Source organism: Mastigoproctus giganteus, chromosome 1, assembly GCF_048544385.1.
Source record: "Mastigoproctus giganteus isolate SK-2022 chromosome 1, ASM4854438v1, whole genome shotgun sequence".
Taxonomy (NCBI): Eukaryota; Metazoa; Arthropoda; class Arachnida; order Uropygi; family Thelyphonidae; genus Mastigoproctus; species Mastigoproctus giganteus.
Genome location: NC_143575.1, coordinates 42,337,226 through 42,360,365, shown reverse-complemented (window position 1 = coordinate 42,360,365; position 23,140 = coordinate 42,337,226). Strand labels below are relative to the sequence as shown.

The window sequence follows — 23,140 nt, the reverse complement described above, 5'->3', positions numbered from 1 at the left end:
GTTTGCCTTCAGCCAGTGAGTGGTTGATTGTTGGAACAAACTTCCATATGTGGAAGTTGATAGTTTAAATAAATTCAAGGAAGAACTAAACAAACCATTGGAAGGATTGGACAAGTGATACGGGCAGGTGGTTCTTTTTTTGGCTGATGCTGTATAAGCTTGTTTTCCTTTAGATTTTAAAATCACAATTCTCAAGGCATCTCAGTGAGCAACATATGAATATTTGTCGGTCATTTTTTTCAGAAAATACGAACACAATTAATACTGCAAATAAAATATTTCATCTTTGTAACCAGTGCTCAACAAAAATCTAGTCACCTGATCACTAATGGAAACTAAGAAATCCAGCCAGGAAGGCAATATTTTAGCAGTCAATGTAGCAGCTGTAAGCTTTAACTGAGAATTCTCTGTTTCATGATCACTGCAGTCTGTATCTTGCCAAAAATTGGCAATAGGTACAGTAACATGGAACTCTTATTATGGAAGTTGAACTATCAACAGTATTATTTACTCAACTGAATTCGATTGGGAGAAAAATAGATATTCAAAGACTATTCATTTGTTTGTTAAAACATTACACTGATAATCTTATGGAGCTCTGTTCATGTGCATGATCATATGTCGGGTGTCCATAACTCAGGGAGTGATCTGGTAACATTATTATTATTAGCCATATGGTGCAAGGAAACCTGAGGCTTTTGCTGCACCAGCCAAAAAAAATTTCAGAGTTAACCAGACAGGGAGAGAGAGAAAACAAAACCACCAAGAAAGAGAAGAATGATGATGTCCAGCTCAGGACCCCGGGTGTGCCAAGCCCATACCCACTAGATGTGAGCCCCTAGGGATAAATATCATCTCTTGTATATTTTCAATTTGTGTTTGCTTTGATACACTAGTAATAATTAGTTTATTATTTATAATTAATTTAACATGTGATAAAAGTTAATCACATAGAAAAATTTAAAAGGATTCAAGGAGTTTAATCATCAATGGACCATTCAATATCACAATATGAGTTTGACTGCTATGTCTGCTTTGGAAAGTTGGCATCATACAAATTACAAATTTAAAAACTGAGAAGTACTGTAAGCATGAATCTTTTTGCCTCATCGCATGACATGAGGAAGCAAGTTTTCTGCATAATATTACTTATTAGAAAAATTCATTTTCTACATTCTTACATCCTTCCAAAGGCCAAGCATACATAAAGAAATGAATACCATTTCTCTTGCTTTTTTACTATGAATATTTATCACTCTGAGAAGATGACAGCAGAAGATTCAGGTTTCTGTAGACATCAGTGGCCATAGAAAAAGACTGCACATCACAAGGATACAAACAAATGATGCAAATACTTTTGGTGCATGGCTTCTTCAGTTTCTTGCACAAATCGTTTCTAATAATTCCAGGAATAATGAAACAATGGAGTCTCTGAAAAGTGTTGTGACTAACTAAAAACATATTTTTATAAAGAATGTTTTTCTGTACTGTGACAAAAAATAAACAGATTTTACTGTTACCAAAACAGACAAAAGTTTTTTTCATAAAGATATATAAGACCTGTACAGGCTAATGCTATTTCTGAGTGAAAAATTACTGCAAATATGCAAGGCCCCAACAGAATTCCCTAATGCCATTAGAGATTAACAGAATTAGGAGATTATGTTAATTAGAACTAGAAATTAATGACAGTCTCCAACAATTATGCCACACAGCTCACTAACATAATGTTTCCCTGAAATATATTACTTAATCACTTAATGTCCCATTACATATCTTTTATAAATTAAAAGCAAACTCAAAGCATTTAAATATATATGCCTAATTTTATATTACTAAACCACTGTCCACCATTAAAAAACTTAACTTGATAAAAAAATTAATAGCCTGCAAATAATTCAAAATTTTGCACCTATTGAGCATTTTTATAACTATATACCAGTATTCGAAGATGCCTTGCACTCTTTGTCCTCATCAAGTACATAAAATTGGCTAAGTAATAATCTCTGAAATCTCAATAATAAATCTAAAGAAGCAGATTTTTCTGTCTTGTCTGTACTATCTAATTTCACACTCTGAGACATGCTCATATTTTCGGGGAAAAAACTCTGAAGTCTTGATAATGTCTGAGATGCACTATTCCTAGGAGAAAAAGATATAGATTTAAATATCTTTAAAACCTTTATTTCATCATATTCTACAACTATTTCCAAGAAAATTATCATAGAATTACAGGAAATTCAAAAACTCTACTTCTCTTATATTAACATTTACAAGATCAACAAATAAAAGTTAGTGTAAGGTTATTTAATTGAGTGCCAATGAATAAAGATTCTAATTAGTTTTAACCATCATTAACCCTTTCATTAGTGAGTTTGCCACATATTAATGGATCCTCAACAGTGAATTTTCAACAGTGGCAGGCTCAGTGGAGTGAGTTTTTTTGAGGAATTTTGAATTTCTTTAAAAATATTAATTGGTTCTTATTTTGGATTATATGACCCAACACCAGAGTAAAATTATCAAAAATCAAATCAGAATTTTTAAAAAAATTTTTTAAAAATAGTAAAAAAACCCAAAGTTACTTTTCTGATATTTTTTGAAGCAATAATATCCTCTACATCTATTTATGTATTACTTGATTCAATTTTATCAAATTATGAATCTAAATTGCACAGAAATTCTTCAATTTTGGCTTTTGTAAGTCCAAATGAACAACTGAAGTACACTTGTGCAATCTTCTTCTCCAACTATCAAAGCTATTTTTGTGCTGCCATCCATTATAAACATCTTAATATATAATATGTCAAATACTTATATCAAACAAAATAAGTACACAATTATAAGTATTAATGTTTAATTACAGAACAAAAATTAGATTTTTTTTTGTTGGTTGCCTTTACCAATTACATCAATACACAATTATAAATATTAATTTTTAATTACAGAACAAAAATTAGAAATAATTTTTTTTGTTGGTTGCCTTTATCAATTACATCAAAAATAAATAATAACAGTACTAGATGTAATGCAACAAAACTAAAATTAAAAGTCTGTTTTCTTAATTATTTAAATAGTTCAAGAGGAGAGGAAAGTATTCAACTTATACAAACCATCCATCACTGGAAAAAATTGTCTAGTATTAAAAATACTGGATGCATTAAAAATTAATACATCTAGTATGGATTAATTTATCTAAGTTTTCCTTGTTTTTTTCATAAAATTTAAAAACAGTTAATAAAAAATAGTGCACAGCTACAGACTTTTCATTAAAATAAAATGAATAAAAACTTTAATAAAATTAATAAATTATATTAAAATTAATAAAAAACAAGTATATAAATTATACAAATGTTGTTTTCTTCCCTCCTCCAAATTATATTTACACACACACACACACACACACACACACACACACACACACACACACACACACACACACACACACACACACACTTAAATTACATGTAAATTTAGTTCCATATGAAAAGCAATCTCTCTATAATGAAATTTATGGCAGAAGCCTTGTTTAATGTTTTTTTATTATGGCAGCATTACATTTGTGTAAGATCAAAAAATGTTTCAATGTCCATTGTTCACTACAGCTCCAGTGTTTCAAACAGTGCCTTCTGCATAAATATTCATTTGCTTTTTGTTTGCTTTGGTGTCTCATGCTGAGACACCAATAAAGCTTGGTGTTTAAAATGTGACCTTCAAAACACTCATGTAGCCTAATTAGAATATAGTTCAGCTTCGGTTAGTGTTTCCTCAAACTTTTGTCACTCTTAAAGCACCCTTATGCTGGGAAAATGTAACATTTAGCACCCCTAAAGAGTGAAAACAAATCCATTAAGATTAATATCTTAATGAATTTGTTTTCAATTTTGCAACATCCCTTAAGGAAGCTTGCTGATTGAGAATCTCTTGTGTAGGTAGCTGTGAACTACCATTACGATACAGTTGACATCAGCAGAGAAAACATATCTGCAGGTCATTTTCCACATCATGCTACAAAACAAACACAATTTCTGAAGGTTATTTTCAAATCTCAAAACAAACACATTCCCACAAGTCAATTTCCACAACAAGTGCATTCCCACAGGTGTTTTCCACATCATACCACAAAAAGTACATTCTCATTTGTCATTTTCCACGTCATGCCACAAAAAAAAGTGTATTCAAATAAGTCATCTTCCACATTGTGCCATCAAAATAAACATAAGACAGTTTGACATCTACCAATCAACATGTGCTGTGGGGAAAGTTTTCTCTGCTAACATTAGTTGTAAAACACATATATCATGATTATATATAATATACATGTATTACTGTATGACTACCATTAGCAGTGGCTACTGTATAACTAAGCTTCCAGCAAGCATTGCCCAAAGTTATTCTCTTGTGCAAATTGTGCACGTTAGTCTCTTGTCCCCGACAATCAGTTCCATGGTTGAAGTACCATATTAAACAGTGTCCAAATGGTTAGGGATAGCGCTGTGAAATTCGGTGGGTACATCATTTAGGGTATGGGGAAGCGATTTGCAGAAGGAAAAAAATTTCTGCCACCATGGGGAGAAATTGGCACTGTAAACATTAGAGGGAATACTTAACTTAGGATTAGATCTTAATATCAGAACTTAGAAATATACAGATATTGTTCTATGTGCTTTCCTTCACTTGAGATGACATTCTGAAAATGGAGGACTGCATGCGACAGTTTCGCACAGCATCTCATTGGGGATGTTGGCTACATGCTGTTTAATGCTTGCTTTCAAAGAAATCACAAAAATCACAGGGACTGAGATCTGTTGATCAGGCTGGCCAGAACTGCGGAAAGTCCCTAGAAATAATGTGATCATTTCCAAATGCTCACATTATTTCTAGGATCACATTTTTTTTTTTTTTTTTTTTTTTTTTTTGGCTGATGCTGCATAAGCTTGCTTTCTTGCATCAAATGCCTCTACTAATGCTAATGCTAAATGAACGGAGCAGTTCCTTCATTTGTCGACCAATGTGGGGTGGGGCACCATTTGCATGAACCCTACGGTCTCTAAGCATTGCCTTTCTTGCAGAGCGGGAATAATGTGATCTTTTAGAAGACCATACACTAGTTACCGTACACCTTAGGGGGGGGTGAGATGTAGACTCTTCAAAGAAAAATGGTCTGATTATAAACTCTGCTGTGAATCCACACCATAATGTAACATATGGACTTTGTAGTGGTCTTTCATGCACAGCAGATGGACGACAATATTTGGCAGTTTTGGGCATTTACAGCCCCATGAAGAGGGAAATGTGCCTCGTCAGACCACAAGATCATTCGAGCCATGTATCGTCAAGTTCCACATGAGCCAGAAATTGTAGAGCAAAGTCTAGTTGCCGATCACAAGACTTTAGTTCTTGCACTATGTGAATCTTGTATGGGAACCAGCGTAAAATTATTCAAAGCACTTTATGTACAATAGACCAAGGAAGGTTCAAGTCTCTTGACACACCTCTGGCACTACAGACTGGTAGTGTTTCACATTCTGACCATTGGAACCGTCACTTCATCCACTACCTCCGTTCTGATACGTGGTCGTCCCCTGCCTGGAATTACACCTAACTCCCCGGTCGATTGCTTCAAATTTCTTTATTAGTTTTCGAAGCCCCACTGACCTCAAAAGTCCTTTCTGCACCTTTAAGTTTTCCAATATTCATGTAGTGCTGCATTAGCATTACTATTATTCTGGTAGAACAGTTTTACTAAAAGAGCACGTTCCTTTTCTGTAAGAGCCATAATGGTTACTGATGGTGGCACTGGCCTTTCTGCTTTTACCTAACAAGCTGTCATTTGCTTAAGCAGCGTGTCTTGAAGTAAATGACAACTTTTACATATGTGCAGACCCATTTTCCCCTGGTGGTGAAAATTTGAACTAATTTTTTTTTCCTTCTACAAATCACTTCCCCATATCCTAAATGGCATACCCGCTGATTTCCCCAGTGCTAACTCTAATCTTTTTGACACTAGGGTCTTCTGAATAGGGAAACTTATTTTATAACCAGCCGGTATGAAATTACCTATACAGTAATTTCATACTTTAATTCCATAAAAAACATACTGCAGTACAAATGGACTGCATGTATACCACCACTGATTTCAAACAGAATAGTACCATGACCATACCTGAGTTGGCATGATGCAGTACATTTCAATTCACTGCAGTTCTGTTTATAACAGACTACCCATACAGGGTCAGCTCTTTTCAGACCATAAGTGATTTACAAAAATTTGCGTGGATTCCAACACATGAGTAACTCAGCACTTTTATACTAACCACTAAGCCAAAATCAGGCATACTGCTTATGTATCTGTATAGTGCTGTATTTACAGATACAGGTTGCTTTTAATTTTAAACTCATCTCAAAATACTAAAATATTATTTCAAAATTAATTCCAAAAACCTTAAAAAAAGTACTTAAAGATGTAAGGGGAAGGGCTTTTCCTTATGTAAAGGTGACTACGGTGGTCTCAGACAGTTTTTAAATTCTGTACAGTGGTGACCAACAGCAAATTCTAAATGGGAAGCATTCAGGAATATAATTATAGAAGCTACCAGGTTTTTTCCACACCAACTAAGAAATACTGTTCAAGGCTTATATCTAAATGGCTGTCATATAAACTAATAACACTCATGGCAGAGAAGAAAAATGCATGGGGGGTGCATATAAATTATTGGTGATACAGAAGCCTATGGTAGAGGTGAACTAGTCTGCAATCAAGTCATGGAGGAGGTTAGGCAAGCTAAGGCAGATTATGAAAAATCAAGATATCCTACTACATCAAGATGGGCTGAGAAATGGAAACTGAAGTTTAATATTTACAAATCCAAAATACTGCATATGTAACAGTAATCCCATTTTCAAAGAAAAGGTGAAAATTTGGTCAAATTAAAATATGGACATTGGCTGTACTACAAAGGAACAAACAATGGAAGTGTGGTGGAATTGGGTTCCTGATCAAAAAAAGACTAACAGATACAACCATAAAAGTAAAGTATTGCCAAAAAATTGCCTGCTTTGCTATTAAAATAAATAACCACTATTCTATTCAAATTATTCAAGCTTATGCTCCTACAATTAGCCATAGTTATGAAGTTGAAAAATTTTATGAAAATATGCACCTTTACAAAAAGGATGACTAACACTATAAAATTGTAATGGAGGATTTCAATGCAAGAAATGGTAAGGTCCAAAATGCAGCCCATATGGAATTGGAAAAAGAGATGATTGAGGCAGTCTACTAATTGAATTTGAGGAGGAACAAAATTTGTTCATCATCAATGAAAATGGATGTGGAAGAGCCCTCCTGGAAATACTAGTGAAATTGACTTCATACTGACAAATAATAAAACAATATTCACTGACTGCTCAGTCTTGAACCTTTTAATGTTAGAAGCTGCCACTGGCTACTGAGAGCAAAAATCAAAACTGATTGCCAGAAAGAACAAAAGAAATTGGTCAAGTCAACTAAATTGAAGATTGATACTAACAAACTAATGAAAAATCATCACAGCTTTGAACTAGAACAGTCTAATTGTTTTCATGTACCGCTAGACCTTCTCTGACACAGATATTTCAACTGATAATGACAAAGTCATTGAGACTATAGCAGATACTGCCTGTGTACTTGCACCTACTGTAAAATAAGAAAAACCAACCAGAATATCAAAAGAAACAATTGCTGTGATGAAAAGATGAGAAATGAAGGCAAGAGGTAAAACAAGAAACAAGAAAGAATACATAGAAATGTGCAAGATCATAAGAAATTGCATAAAAAAAGAAATGTGCAAGATCATAAGAAAGTGCATAAAAAAAGAAATGTCCAAGTTCATATTTGATCTCGTCAGAAGATCACTAGAAAAAAATCAAGGGCTAAAGAAAGCAAAACAAAAAATGGTTATACACAAAAGCCAAATATTTTCAGTGAAGCTTGAGGGCAGCACTCAACAACAAATAATAAAATGACAATGAATTTTATTCAAATCTTTATAAGGATAAAGGACAACAACTGCATCCAACACCAGATGTAGAAGCTGTACAGAAATTTTGGTGGAAGTACAAAATGCTATAAAATCAAAAGAAAATGGCAAAGCAATAAGGCCCATATAGTCACTGTTGGAATTCTGAAAGCTGGAGGCCAGCCAGTATGTAAAGCCAAACTACGCTGCTCAACAAAATTAACAGAACAAAATGTTTTTCCTGAATATTTTATTGTGAACATCCTGGCATGCAAATTCCAAATATCCAATAGAAATTGATCTACCACCTTACACAGCCACACATTATGCAAATTATTCATGCCCATAAAATCAAGGGTTGCAACTACATCACTTCATTCCCATTTTTTGGCTTGCTCAGTGGGATAGCCACATCTCCAATACTCAGTACCCAATTCAAGTGAGGTCTATGCAAGGAAACCAGTGGTTTGTATCCCATTAAACTCAAACCACTGCAGAGCTCGTCGAAAGTGATGACATGAACATGTGACTCAGAGCCCTGGCAAATGGGGTACAATTCTCTTCTTTGATGAGTTTTAGGTTACAAACAGATTCTAGATTGTCTCCAGTTTGTTTCATTTGGAGACAATGAGGAATGCAGTACCATCCCTCCAACATCATAGAAAGGGACACAGTGGAGGCAGAGTTCAGTTGGGGGCGGAATAATGATCAACAGCTGCACCCCCTTCATGTTTTTCAGAGGGGTATCGCAACTGCTGAGAGGTACTGAGAACAGATCCTTGAACCCTATGTGCGACTTTTAATGGGTGTGGCTGACCCAGATTTTCTTTTCATGCATGACAATGCCACTGCACATAGAGCTCAAGTGGTGGAGAAATAGCTTGAAACTGAAGATATCCAATGACTGCCATGGCCAGCACAATCACCAGACTTAAATGCAATCAAACGTGTGGGATGCCCTTCAGCATTGCATTGCAATTCGACAGCCAACTCCTCAGTTGCTTGGTAAACTAAGGTCTGCTGGTGGAAGAATGAGATTTGTTACCAGAGAATCTTACAGGCACCCTTATATCAAGCATGGTTCATCACTGTCAGGCCTGTTTAGCCATTGGAGGGATCATATGCCTACTTATGTCATGTGACCATATTTTCAAGCATCTTGTATCGACTTCTGTAATGAAACTTTTTTGGTAATTCTTATACATCGCCTACAACTGTCCCTTATACCTGTCCACAGTTTCTCGTCTCCTCATTTCATCATTTTATAGTACACCAACATACCACATTTTGTTCCATTTCATCACAAGCTGCACAAGTTACACCATGTTTTCTACATGTTCTATAAATTTTGTCAAGCAGTGTATTTTCAAAATACCTTCTACTTAACAAAGTACCTGTAGATGGAAAAATGCAGAAGGCATCCTACTACACAAGAAAGGTGACAAGGCAGATTTAAAAAGACAACCAATCAATAAGCTTATTGCCAGCTGTCTACAAGGTTTTCACAAAGATACTTTCAAGAAGAATAGGCACAATAACTGATGCAACACAATTTAAAGGGCAAGCAAGTTTCAGAAGCGGCTTCAGTACAATGGATCACATCTAAACAATGCAACAAGTTATCTAGTGGAATACAACCTTCCATTATGTAAGGGCAAGCAAGTTTCAGAAGCAGCTTTAGTACAATGGATCACATCCAAACAGTGCAACAAGTTATCTAGTGGCACAATGAATACAACCTTCCATTATGTATAGCCTTCATCGTCTATAAAAAAATATTCAACTCAGTCACAAAACAAGCAATAATCAATGCCCTAATCAACAAGGGCATTGATTATTGCTCATACTGAAATCACTGAAATCACTCACACCTTGTGCGGAACCCCACCATCTTCAGTAACCATTAATGCTCCTGACAAACCTCCCTGTAAACTTGTTGCTCAGGTGTGAGTGAGTGGTCTTGGAACCTAGTGTGCGCAAACATATGTCATATACAATGTCATGGAGAATACCCTGCGTGCGTGCTACTCATATTCTCAAAGTCTCTGCCAGTTGTCTTACTATTATATGACAGTCTTCTTTCACAATTACAGAAGCAATGTTTATGGTTTCTGGGGTGACAGCAGTGGTTAGAGCTCCAGGACTGCTGATTTCTGTGATTGAATCGTGCCCATATTTAAATATATTACCATCTGCAAACTGTGCTATACGGAAGCATAGGTTCACCATAAGCTTCTTTTTAGCATTTCATATGCTTCAGCTGATGTTTCTTGAAAGGGAAACAAAATTTGAGAGCAGCATATTGTTCCTTGTGTGTCACATCTATTGTTATGTAGGCGAAACCGAACAGGCATAAACTTGACCACCGACTGCCAAGGTCACACTACATACACAAGTCAACTGAGCAGTTTCTGTGTGACACAGCTTAGTTTCTTAAATTCCACAGCTCGCATGAAATTGCAAGTGATATGGTTGTTCATGAAAATTATGATCGTTCTTTATTGAACAGCCCTCATAGATGATAATTTTTTTTGAGGTGACTGTAAACTAAATCTACCTTTAAATTTACATAAAGGTAGATCTGGATTCCTCAAGGCTTTGACCACCTGAGGTAGTGGTCTGTGTGCCAACTTCATATCAACAATCTCCAAGAAAGTGCTGTGATGAGATTCAACTGAAGATTAAAAAGGGAATTCTTGAGAAAAATAAGGATGTTAAAATAAAGCCGCATATAATCAGGTTAGTATATGCTCTGTCTGAAGATTATCCTGATATATGCGTAAAGTTCTGTGAATAGTGGGGGGATTTGGCCTGAGGACTGGTTAGTTCATAAGGTAGTTGCTATTTCTAAATGACCAGGAAAACATGGCCTTTGAGGACTTTAAACCAATTTCATTTGGATCTCATTTTCTGAAAATCCTTGAAATATTGATTTACATTCTATGTCTATTCTTTAAAAAGGATTAAAACTTCTCAGGTGTGAATGTAAATCCATAGTCACATGTTTGAATCAGTTAATATGCCTGTCATAGTCACATGTTTAAACAATTAATATCCGAGATCTATAAATCTTAGAAAGAAAGGAAGGAATTACATGTTTTGGCTTTGACCACCACCTGTAACTCTGTACCGATAAAGCAGTTACTATCCCTTAGCTAATTATTTTTAATTAGCTGATACCTGTTGGTCCTTCTAGAATCAGTTTCATCAAATTGAAAATCAAGGGTGCTCAAGCCATCTCTTGCGGGCCACTTGTGGCCCACAAACACAATGAAGTTTCCAAAAAAATATTTAAAAACATATATAATAGTGCAAAATGGAGTGTAGCAAATCCTTGCCACCTATTGGTTAAGCAGGAAAGCTCAGCTTCTCAATGAGTGCACACAGGTAGCACTGCTACATTTTTGCGTACTTTCTAGTTCTAGTGTTTACCAAAAAAGTATTCTTGAGTCTCTGGACCTTTCTAGAAACTGTCAAGGTATATATATACTTGCACTCGCTTGGATTTTAGTCATTCAGTCGGTTAGAATTCAATCTCGTGACGTGCTTTTTCTGAACTTTCGATTATTAACGACTAATAATAATTTTTTAGTTTTTATTACGTTGTTTGAGAATTGCAAAAATAAAGCTAAGTGAATTTAATCATTTAGTGAAGTTTTAATTACCTTTGTTATATAAAAACATAATGGTAATAAGAGGCCCTAGTAAATTCAAATGGTGGGTACCAGCAAAAAACATCTTTACAGTGAAGTTGTTCACAACTTCAATGAAACTGGACTGATTTATACTTCATTGTGGAAACTGATGGAAAGCCTGTTTATTTAATATGTCAGGAATCAATATCTGCTGTCAAGGAATATAATTTGAAAAGACATTATGACAAAAAATATGCAACCAAGTTCGTCAGTCTCCAAGGTCAGGTATGCATGGACCAGCCGAATCATCTCAAAAAATCATTAAAATCGCAACAATCAGTTTTTAAGAAAGTATCGGAGGATGCTGAGAGTTATGTCAAAGCTAGTTATATCATTGCTCAAAAAATTGCCAAAATGTCGAAACCATTTTCTGATGGAGAATTTGTGAAGGAGTGCCTTGTAGCAGCAGCTGAAGTTGTGTGCCCAAACAAAGCTGATGCCTTCAAAAAGATAAGCTTGTCTCAAATGACTGTACTAGGAGAGTAGAAGAACTGGCATTGAATGTTGAGGAGATATTGAAAACAGAGTTGCTAGCATGCAAATTTTACTCATTGGCATTGGATGAAAGCACGGATTTAACCAATACAGCTCAGTTGGCATTTTTATTCGTGGGATTGACAATGAACTTAAAGTTTTTGAAGAACTGTTGGCTTTATGTCCCTTGAAAGGAACCACAAAGGACAGACATTCTGGAAGCTACAAAAATGACTCTTGCTAGATATCACCTCAATTTGAGAAACCTCACAGAGTTGGCGATGGATGGAGCCCCAGCTATGGTTGGAACAAAAGTGGGATTGGTAGCACTTTTAAAAAAAGAACAAGAAATAGATACTATCAGATTAATCAACTACCATTGCATCATTCACCAGGAAAATTTGCATGCCAAATTTCTTGGTTTTGAAAATGTCATGAAAATTTTCACAGACGTGAATTTCATCTGAGCAAAGGGTTTGAATTTTGAAACAGTTTCAAAATTTTCTACAGACGGAATGGAATGCTGATCATGGTGATGTTCTCTACTTCTCCGACGTGCAATGGTTAAGCTGTTCAAAAGTGCTTACGAGGATTTTTGAGTTGAAAGATGATATCCAAGAGTTCATGACAGCAAAAGGCAAACCAGTATCAGAGTTTGGCGATCCAAAGTGGTTGGCCAACTTTGCCTTCCTTATGGACATTTTTTCTCATTTGAATGAGTTAAATTTGAAGCTCCAGTCAAAAGATCAACTGGTGCATATCTTGTTTAATCACATCAAAGCTTTTCAGATGAAATTAGAACTTTTAAGTTCCAATGTCAAGAATCTAACTCATTTCCAAGGAATGTTGAAATTGCAGTCTGCAAAATGTGCTGCTCAATATGTGGCTGCAATATCTCAGCTCCAGACAGAGTTCCTTGCAAACTACAATCTTATATTAGTGATAGTCAAGCTCAAAGATTGAGCCTGACTATCACTAAGGACACATTCGAACTGTTCATCTTTGAAAAGTTGCCTCATTTGTGGACCAATGAAAACTTCTACCTTAATCTTCTCTGTACTAAGTTTTGGGAATTTCTCTTGCAGGTATGTGAATGCAGGACCGTTCACTTTCAAAGCTACTCATTGGTACAAAGACACATCAATAAAAAAATAACTGGTGGCCTTCCAGCAAAAGCTTAGAATATCACAATATGGAAAAGCAGATTGATTTGTCAAACTGTTAAAAATATTCATAAGGATTTCTTTATTACATAAACAATGTTTGACAAATCAGAAATTCATAAGAACAACAAACTGATAAAGTTCAGAATCAAGATTATTCACATTATATCTAAAGGTATGAGACATCAGGCATCTGTATATCTATATCTTAGCAGAAGAATTAGGAGAAAACACTCTTTTACCTAAGGCAATCTTGGAGCAAACAAGCCTCCTACAACTGAAGGGTTTAAAGATCAGAGTGGTGAATCTTCGGAAAAAAATTACAGTTGAAGAGTGTGCCACTGCATTTCAATCACTTCTTTGAAGGCGCGCAAAATGTTCAGGTGATGGGTTTAACATATATACAGACAAATGCTTCTGCATTATCCATAAATAAGCAGTTTACATTTTGTATTTTTTCGGAAGTAAAAAACAATCTTGCTTCAATGTATCATTTTGTTACCACTAATATTAATACTATTTTGCATGCGGGCATATTTTTCATGGGCACTCTGTATACAGATGTTTTCTACGTGAATGGCAATCCATTGGAATAACAATACTCCACCTACTTTTTAATATGTTCCTAATATGTTACTTCAAATTTCAGAAACAAAGCAAATGTCAACTTCATCACACATTAGAACACCAATATTTTTCAGTTCTAAAAGCTTGCCATTAATTTTCAGTTAAAGAAAACTTAAATTCCATATTTAGGAAATGACTATAATAACAAGAATTTTACTTTATAATATCAATGACACTTATGAAAGCTTTTAGGACCTTTTGGGTCCTAAAAGCTTTCATAAGTGTCAAATTTTGGGTCATATCTTGTTACAGGCATGAAAGTAAGTATACTTAGATTTTGGGATGCTAAACATGGAAACAGTGCTTAAAATGGCAGATTGGCTCTTGTTTTCAAAAAAAAAAAGTAGTTTTTTATAATTTATAGAAGGTAATTTTTATTTATATGGCAGTAAGGTGTAGCTACAAACATATCTGTATCAAACACTGGACCTTTTCGCCTTTCGCTTGTATTCAGCTTCAGGAACATCCCTTTTCACGATTCAACAATAATCGGCTAACATGCCAGCACTCCATTTGCTTTTGTATCTTTGTCACATTGCTGCAATGTCTTGATGAAAGTTCACCATGTTCATCGCTGACAGCACTACAGTTCAGCAGGAATAAATCCAAGTGTGAATGCAAGAAATGCATCTTCAATGACATGTTGCACTCCAGTTTTTCGTAAGAAGCAATGAGATCTTCCACAAGCTGCCTGTAGTTTCTGGCTTTAACATTTCCTATAAAACCAGTCAAAACATTTCAAAAGGCTTTCTGCAATGATTTCTGACTATCACTAAGGACACATTCGAACTGTTCATCTTTGAAAAGTTTCCTCATTTGCGGACCAGTGAAAACTTCTACCTTAATCTTCTCTGTACTAAGTTTTGGGAATTTCTCTTGCAAGTATGTGAATGCAGGACCGTTCACTTTCAAAGCCTTCACAAAATTTTTAAAGTCCCGGTTTGATGTGATGTGATGGAAGCAAAACTTTATTTGGATCTACCAGAGGTACAAATGCTAAGTTCCTCATTCCAGGTGTTAATGATTTTTGTTGAGGCCAACTCCTCTTCTTGTAGTGCATATCCTTGGCATGACTATCCCACTCACAGAGAAAGCAACAATATTCAGTGTAACCCTTTTGTAATCCTAATAAAATGGTGATTACCTTTAAATCACCACATATCTGCCACTCATACTTCTGTAGTGTATACCTAAGAGGATATTCTCCATGTTTGTATATGTTTCTTTTTTGTGGATGGCATACACAAGAGGTATTGAAGGCAGCATATTTCCATTGTGTAATAACACAGCCTTAAGGCTAACCTTAGAAGTGTCTATAAATAGTCGCCACTCTTCGGGAACATGCCTCATCTTTATTGCTGCCATTAGACCATCAACATCCTTACAAACAGGGAATTCACACCTTCTGTTTGATAGAATTTATCATAGTCTTTATTTCAAGTACGAAATGCTGTCACTTTCACAGAATTATCTAGAAGGTTCCACTGTTATAGCCTCAGTGCCAGACAAAGGTATTTCCATGCCACAGGCAGAATGATTTTTCAGCATCCTTTACTAAGGATATATTTTCTGCCTCATTGTTCTGTTTTTGGTGCTCCTTAAAGAATGGGGCCCCAGGGAAGGGGCCGGGGCTCCATGCTAGCCGTACCTTAATCCGGCACTGTGCAGCCTCGAGGCGGAATGCTCTGCCTTATTCTTCAGCAGTTCGAAATCCCTGATGAGGTCATTAAGCTCACTTTCTGTGACCTTATGTGGTTCAGAATGGTAAACATTTGGGCATAATAATGGATCTCTTGGCTGCTGAACTTCTCCGTGTATATCAAGTTGATGTTCATCAGTGTCTTCTTCTTCTTCATCAGAAAAACGGTTGGGCGGTTCAGTAATTGGTAGTACTTCACCGTGAGGGATGGAATGAATTGCAGATGGTATATTTGGATATGTCACTATCCACTTTTTCTTCATTGTCATCCCTTTTCTAATAGGAGGCCCCATACAGAAGTAAGTTTGTGACGTGATTTGTTGGATCCCTGCATATCAAGGGCACTGCAAAAAGCATAAAACGTCCATTTCAATTCACCCATGTGTTCAGTTTTGATGAACAGGTAGTACAGCATATTGTGTGGAGTCCAGTTCTTGCCCTGGTCACCTGCTTTACACCTAAAGTACAAGAAGTAGGCCTTCTTTATGGCTTGAGTTTAAGGGACACTTTCTTGAAACTAATGTGACTTCTTCACATACGTAACAGAAGTCATCCAGACTATTAACACAATTACAGGGCATATTAATCTTGCACGACACAAATACTACGCAAAAAGTAGGAATCCACAGAGAACAACCATTAACTGAGGACAAATCACCCAGTACTTAGCTGTATTCGAGGTTTACTGCAACAGAGTTGAACATGCATTTGAGGCGACAACTTATCATATGATGCAGAGCAAGGTGACAGTTGTTGATTACATGATAAGAGCATGGTGGTACTGAAATTGTGGTGTTGCCATGCATTTTGCCGAGAGCTGTAATTGATAACATAGAGTAACTCACTAATATTCGAAAACAAGAGCCAATCAACAAATTTTAATGTGATTTTCGTGTTCAGCAGCATAAAATTAGTCGAGATTTTTGTTTTCATAACATTTTAAGTGTTTAAGTATTATATGAGCAACAGGTCCTAAAGGTTGAAAAAGTAGATAGCTCAATATATAGAATTCTAATTACTCAACCAACTATTCTAGTATACTCAATTACTCTACTACTCAATTTCTCTTCTACTCAACTTTGTGACTTTCAGAAAGATTCCAGATGCAAAAAATGTTGGTGCTGGCATCTTATACAGGGTGTTTTTAAAGATCTTATCAAAATTTGGGAGTGTACTCTATTGAACACAGATGAAAAAAGTTCATATGGTCATAGGTCCATATATGCTTCCTTTCCTGTGCATGAATCACTTTCATGTACACTGTAAGTAACCAAAAGAGAACTTTCCTTTATGTCTAGATCAGAGAAAGTGTCTAAAATGGTCTCCTTTAGTAGTATGTATTACTGCTAAAGGAGATTGTAATACAAAACTCAGAGCATCTTTCCACAGATTGTTGACCATGTTCAAAAATTCCTGGAGTGTTCAGAATTGCTTAACATCCATCCAAAATCTGTTTTCAGAGAATACGTTTCCTGGCCATTCTGGCATTCCGAAAAATGAAAGTGCTGACCCTGCCACTAAACATTTTCAACTCTCACGGCATCCTCAGGTTCCTTATACTGACTGTAAGCCTATAATTTGCAAAGCATGCTATGACAACTGGTCACAAATCTGGAAAAGTAACACCAACAATAAACTTTACCAGATAAAACAAGATCCAAATCTGTGACTCTCTGGCTTCTGATGAAACAGACAAGAGAAAGTGGTACTGGCAAGAGTGAGAATTGAACACACTCATCACAATCATATCTTCTTATTCTTGGGAGAAAATCCACCCCAGTGCTCATCCTGTCCTGACTGACTGTTCCTTACATTCAACCATCACTTCTTAGGAAACAAAGCAAATATAAAACAACTTATAATCTATTTAAAATGTATTGGCCTATACAGGAGCATATAATTTAACAACTATAATGATATGATCATGCAAATAAGCTATGAACAAACACAATTTGGCCTCAGTAGCCCTTGTGTCACTAAACCCAATAACAACAACAGAGAACATGTGCGTTATGAATTAGGGTAGTGTAAACAAGAACCTTAAAGTGTCCCCATATAAAAGAAATCCAATGGGTTTAAATTGGGAGAGCATGAAAAACCATACATTTGGTCCACCTCGACCAATCCAACAGCCAGGATACTTATTATCAAGAAATTCTCGAGCAGCAAGGCTAAAATGTCCTATCATGTATGGACCACATACAAGTCCTATCATGTATGAACCACATCTGACAACATATTTCCAACAGAACTTCTCCAAGAAATGCCTGTAAATTTGGCCACTGAGCACAGGTGGCAGGAAAAAAGGACCAATGGATCCTTTTGTCCTGCCAAAGACTGGGAGATAACATTTTCTTGTGTTTAGTGGTGATTGTTGTGAATTCATAATGGCATCTTTTGTTAACTGTGATTCACTGTGGGAAGTAGACAACGGAGAAAATGTTCAATACACTGCTGTAAAAGCCATTGATAAAACATAATGTGGTTTTTTGAGAGAGGGCCTCAACTTGCTGCATGTGATATGGATAGAGTTGCTGCTCACAAAGAATTCTCTGTATACAGTGTTGAAAGTCCAACATCTAATATTACTGCTACATTTCGTTTTCTAGTTCCAGGATCCACCTTGATTATAACCTCCACCTATTCCTCTAAAGTAGGTATTTGGACAGTTTGGAATACCTGCTTTCGAGGAACAGGTATTTAGACGGTTCTGGTTCTTCCTCAATCAGTGATAACAGGCAAAACAAGATTCAATCTCTCAAAGAACTAATGGTGAGTGCAAAAGTACCCTTAGCTAGACATTATTGTTGCAGAAACGTTTCCTGGTACAGGTGCTAAGCTCACTGCTGTTCCTGTTCACTCATCCACAAATAAAGTACATGTCTGCCATTTTGGTGTTAGAGTACCAATTATTCGTGGTCAAGGTAAAAAAATAACACGGATTTAAAATAACAACAGGAATATTTATTCACGTACAGGTAACTTCAGGACAACGGATAAAAAAAACTGACACACTTTTAAGAATAGTTGCCTCGCCCAGAAGGAGAATTGTCATTTGTGTTACCACCTATCCACCTGGACTTTCAGCCATATGCAACTAGTTCTCAACTGTGAGTGTATCTTTAACCTTTTTCTTAGGTTAGCCATTAGTCATGTTATACAACTCAATTTAACACAACTCAATAACTTAATGACAAGGTGATAACAAAAACCTTTAGCCTCGCTATGGGGATGGCATCTTCGCCCCCACCATGAGAAGGTAAGTTGCCCTATCTAGCAAACTTTATCAATGCCCAAAGGCATCCTTGTCATATTTAGTTAATTCAACAAAATAGTCGTATCTTAAACATAACTCCCCCAAGTTTTTCTGGGTGAGAGCGAGCGTCCCTCGCTCGGAGCCCAAAAGAAGCAGGTGGATTCATTCCAAAATTTGCATGCATGTACAGTGACATCAGATACACAAATGATTCAAATTTACCTATCATCTTACTTAAAGTCAAACTTATCTTCACCCTATGAAAAAAAGAAAATAAGTTATAACTTGGAAGAGAAGTACCTTGTCTATGTGAACTTTTCTCATCCCTATGCTCAGTAGAACATGTGCAAATTTTGATAAGACATTTCAAAAACACCCAGTATATAAAAAGAAAATGCAAGCAATGAAAAGTAGCACACATAAAACTTTTGTTAAAAAATATACCTCAGAAGCTGCTTAACAAGGTGCAACAGTGGTATAGCTGAGGAGTCATCAGATGTTAAAGCTTCCTGGGTTCGTTTGGTTTCTGATTCTAGTAGAGCTTGGTTAGTCATAAGTTGTTCGCCACTATCGGTGAGTTTTATTTCATCTTCTTTGTCTTTATCTACCTCTTTCTCCTGTATTACATTTATTATATGTCAAACTTCTATTTATAAAATTCATAACTTAAAAGTATACTCTAAAATTTGTTTGATGTAACTATAAATTAATAATAATGAGATTAGTTGTGTAGTTAACTATAATAATGAAATTATACCTCAGTTATGTATCAATAAATAATTTCAGAGATTATGCATTAGTATATAATTTCACAGGTTAGGCATTAGTATATTTCATAACTAATATCAGTAAATGATACGGATGTAAAATGTTTTGAATTATCTTCACTGCAACTCAAGCAAGAGGCATCAGAGCTCAGTAGCTGCATTGATAAAACGTATGCTTACATCTAAGATCAGCAAAGTTAGCTGATCTCAGGTGGTAAGATAAATTCCTAGCATCACTCAAGGAATTTGAACCTGAGCCTTTCCAAATGGGCAGCAATAAACACACTTACCACTTGGCCGCAGAATTGGTATACAGTATACGAAAAGAACATCTTGATAAATATCCTTGATCTTTATTCTAGTAATATAGATCACTAGAACATTCATAAGTGTCTATACCCATTAATATTGAATTATTTTATCAATTTGACCTCTGGTCAAGCTTTGTTTATCTAAACTTTAATCTGTAAAGTTTAGATAAACAAAGGTATTATGTTCCTGTACTATAGACTGAACTTATTCAAAGTTCTCACTAACATCAGATATTTCTTGGGTATTCTATCCAATCATTTTCTACTATTTGCTGAAGTGGACTAACTCAGTTTCTAATAACCTGGGACAAAGTTAATTTTGGCTACACAAATAATAAAGGATACCATTTGAGATAGAAGGGGACTTCAAGATGCTTGGTGAGTTTCCCTAAGTATGAGAAAGAGGCAACTTTCTACACAGCTGTCTATGTTTTGTGAAGAAAAAAATGTAAAAACTAATCCAAAATACAGTGGATTCTGGTTATTTGGGGCACTGGTTAATCGGGGCAGCTATTTTGTTTATTTGGGGCAAATCTTAAAAAACAGAACCCAATCGAGAAAATAGCCAGGGTTTACTTCGCTTAATTGAGACAACAAGCTGTTTAATCAGGGCAGGAGACCGCAGCACTGGAGATTACCCTACAATTGTCTCCAACCGAACCACATGGTACGATCGGATTTCTGGAAGTCACAACCATAAAACAATAAAAACAATTAGCAGTCGTGTTTATTGGGCTTTTCTGTTAGTGCAATCTATCATAAATGGATAGTAAACTCTGTCTTATTGAATTTGTGATAATGCTGACAGCTGGAATTCTGTGGTGAAATGTGTTTACACTTCCATGAAATCTTCAATCATATAAAAAAATAAATTTTCAGAATCTTCTCTTCATTCCTATTTTTAAAGCTTCATAACTTGTTACTCCGTTCTCACTTGCGCGTATCGTGTTACTTGCAATTTGTGTGTGCCGTGTTCTTTGTTATTAATTGCTTATCTCTTTACTGTTTTAAATTTTCAACTAGTTAGTATGTACATATTACAGTACGTATTAATTATTCCGATTATCACCTATATTCTTCCAATTTTTACGTATCATTTAATTGGTAAGGTAATAAAGGGTAAATTTGTGCTTATTATATCTTTACTTTTATAGCCTGTTGATAATATTCCTCCTATTTTCACTAATTAGAATAGCTGTTTAATAGAATTAAAATTCAATTCACAAACGTAATCACAATGACCGGCGCTTAGTACACATCGTATAGTGAATAGTACTTTTCTATGGTGAGTCCATCGTAACGTGATTAGATTGTACAGTGAACCAATTGTAAAGCAGGGGTCCATTGTATTTTTAACTATTTACGTGAAACTTCAGATAATTGGGGCAGCCGCTTAATCGGGCCAAAATGCACTAGTCCCGATGTGTACCAAATAACCGGAATTGACTGTACTTTATTTGGATAGTAGAAAATTATTAAATCTAATTACGTTGAAATAAAGCCATTAACTACTGCATAATGTACATATTATCACTACACCTTACTAAATTAGGAATGTTTGAAAAGCACTTATAAAAGTGCTTTCCAAAATATTACTTCTAATTTAATGCAAAGTGCAAACCAGTACATAATATGCATAATTCCAATTCCTGAATATTGCATACTAAAATACCCTTTGCATACTAAAAGAACACACCCAAAACAACATGCACATAGGGTGCATGTTATTTTTATGAAACACTTTTTTTTAACAAATATGACATTTATCATCACAAATCATCCCACTAATCAGGTATGAAATATATTTTATTTAAATCTTAAAATTAAGATTTAAATTAATTTAAAATAAGATAAAATTAAATATATTTATGTATATATTTATTTATAAAAGTACAGGTGAACCCCGCTTAATGCTGATAGTTCGTTCCGGGAAAACAGAGCGCTAAGTGAATCCGCGCTAAGCGAGCGCCATATTCCCATAAGGTAACATATGTATTTGTGAGTTGCGGTCTATTCCATAGGATATTTTCTAATCAATAATAAATGGTAGTGAAAATATGCACCAATGTCGATTAAAAATATTTAATATTCAAAATATTCTACATTATATACACATATAATTATGAGGTAATTAACTAACGAAAATCATGAATTTATTAATTCGATGGCCCTGTGCTCTCGAGTTTTCGTATCTTTGGACTGAAAAATGTGTCAATTTTGGGTTGTGCTTTGGCCCTCTTCCTCTCATTGTACATCATGTAGGGATTCATTTCTTTCTTCAAATTTCTTATTACCTTGGCACTTCGTTCCATGTCAGGGTCGTTCTCCCGGAAATAATCACACATTTTTTCGAAGTGTTCAAAAGCTTCACTAAGTCCTTTTGCAGTCAGCGACTTCATCGGTTCTTCATCTATAGTATCTTGATCATCATCTCCCTCAATAGCAAGCTCTTGTTCTTTTATAATTTCCATTAGTTCTTCATTAGAGAGGCCATCCCTGTCGTTGTCGATCATTTCTTGATCGACAACGACAGGGATGGCTAAAATTGATTCTTTAATTTAGTGTACTCCTGCTTCTTTTCCGAGCTCAACAATTTGTGTTTTAACATTTTCAACAGAATCATCAGGTTCCTGGGAATGCTTTATGCAATTTTTCCAAACTTTCCTCCACACTCCATTCATGGTTTTCTGAGTCACTTCATCCCAGGCACTTGAAATGTTGTAGATGGCGGTTTTAATGTTATAGGATTTCCAAAACTCCTTTAAGCTCGGTACATTTTCAGTGTTGATGGCTTTAATAGCTTGGGAAAAGGTGTTCCTTATGTAGTACCCTTTAAATATTGCAATTACTCCTTGGTCCATTGGTTGGATCAGAGACGTAGTGTTTGGAGGCATGTAAAAAACTTTTATGTGATTGTTCAAGTCTTCTAAGCTCTCTTTGCTTGGGTGTCCTGGCGCATTGTCCATGATTAGAATAGCTTTATAAACAATGTTATTTTTTGCACAATATTTTTCCACTGCAGGACAGAAGAACTCAGCATACCAATCAATGAAAAGCGGCCTGGTTACCCAAGCTTTTTTATTAGCCTTCCAGATTACAGGTAGGTTTGATTTAGCTAAACCTTTAAGAGCCCTTGGATTTTCGGAAT

The 23,140-nt window shown here is 35.5% G+C and overlaps 1 protein-coding gene across 1 annotated transcript in view; it reads right to left on the bottom strand.

Moving 5' to 3' along the window:
• HERC2 (E3 ubiquitin-protein ligase HERC2) overlaps window positions 1–23,140 on the bottom strand; it is a 971,627-nt gene that overhangs the window by 766,696 nt on the left and 181,791 nt on the right. Inside the window, exons 19-20 of the mRNA XM_090372402.1 lie at window positions 19,359–19,531; window positions 1,940–2,142 (exon numbers count right to left, since the gene is read on the bottom strand). Of these exons, the coding sequence (XP_090228528.1) occupies window positions 1,940–2,142; window positions 19,359–19,531 (376 nt within the window). The remainder of the gene's footprint in view (window positions 1–1,939; window positions 2,143–19,358; window positions 19,532–23,140) is intronic.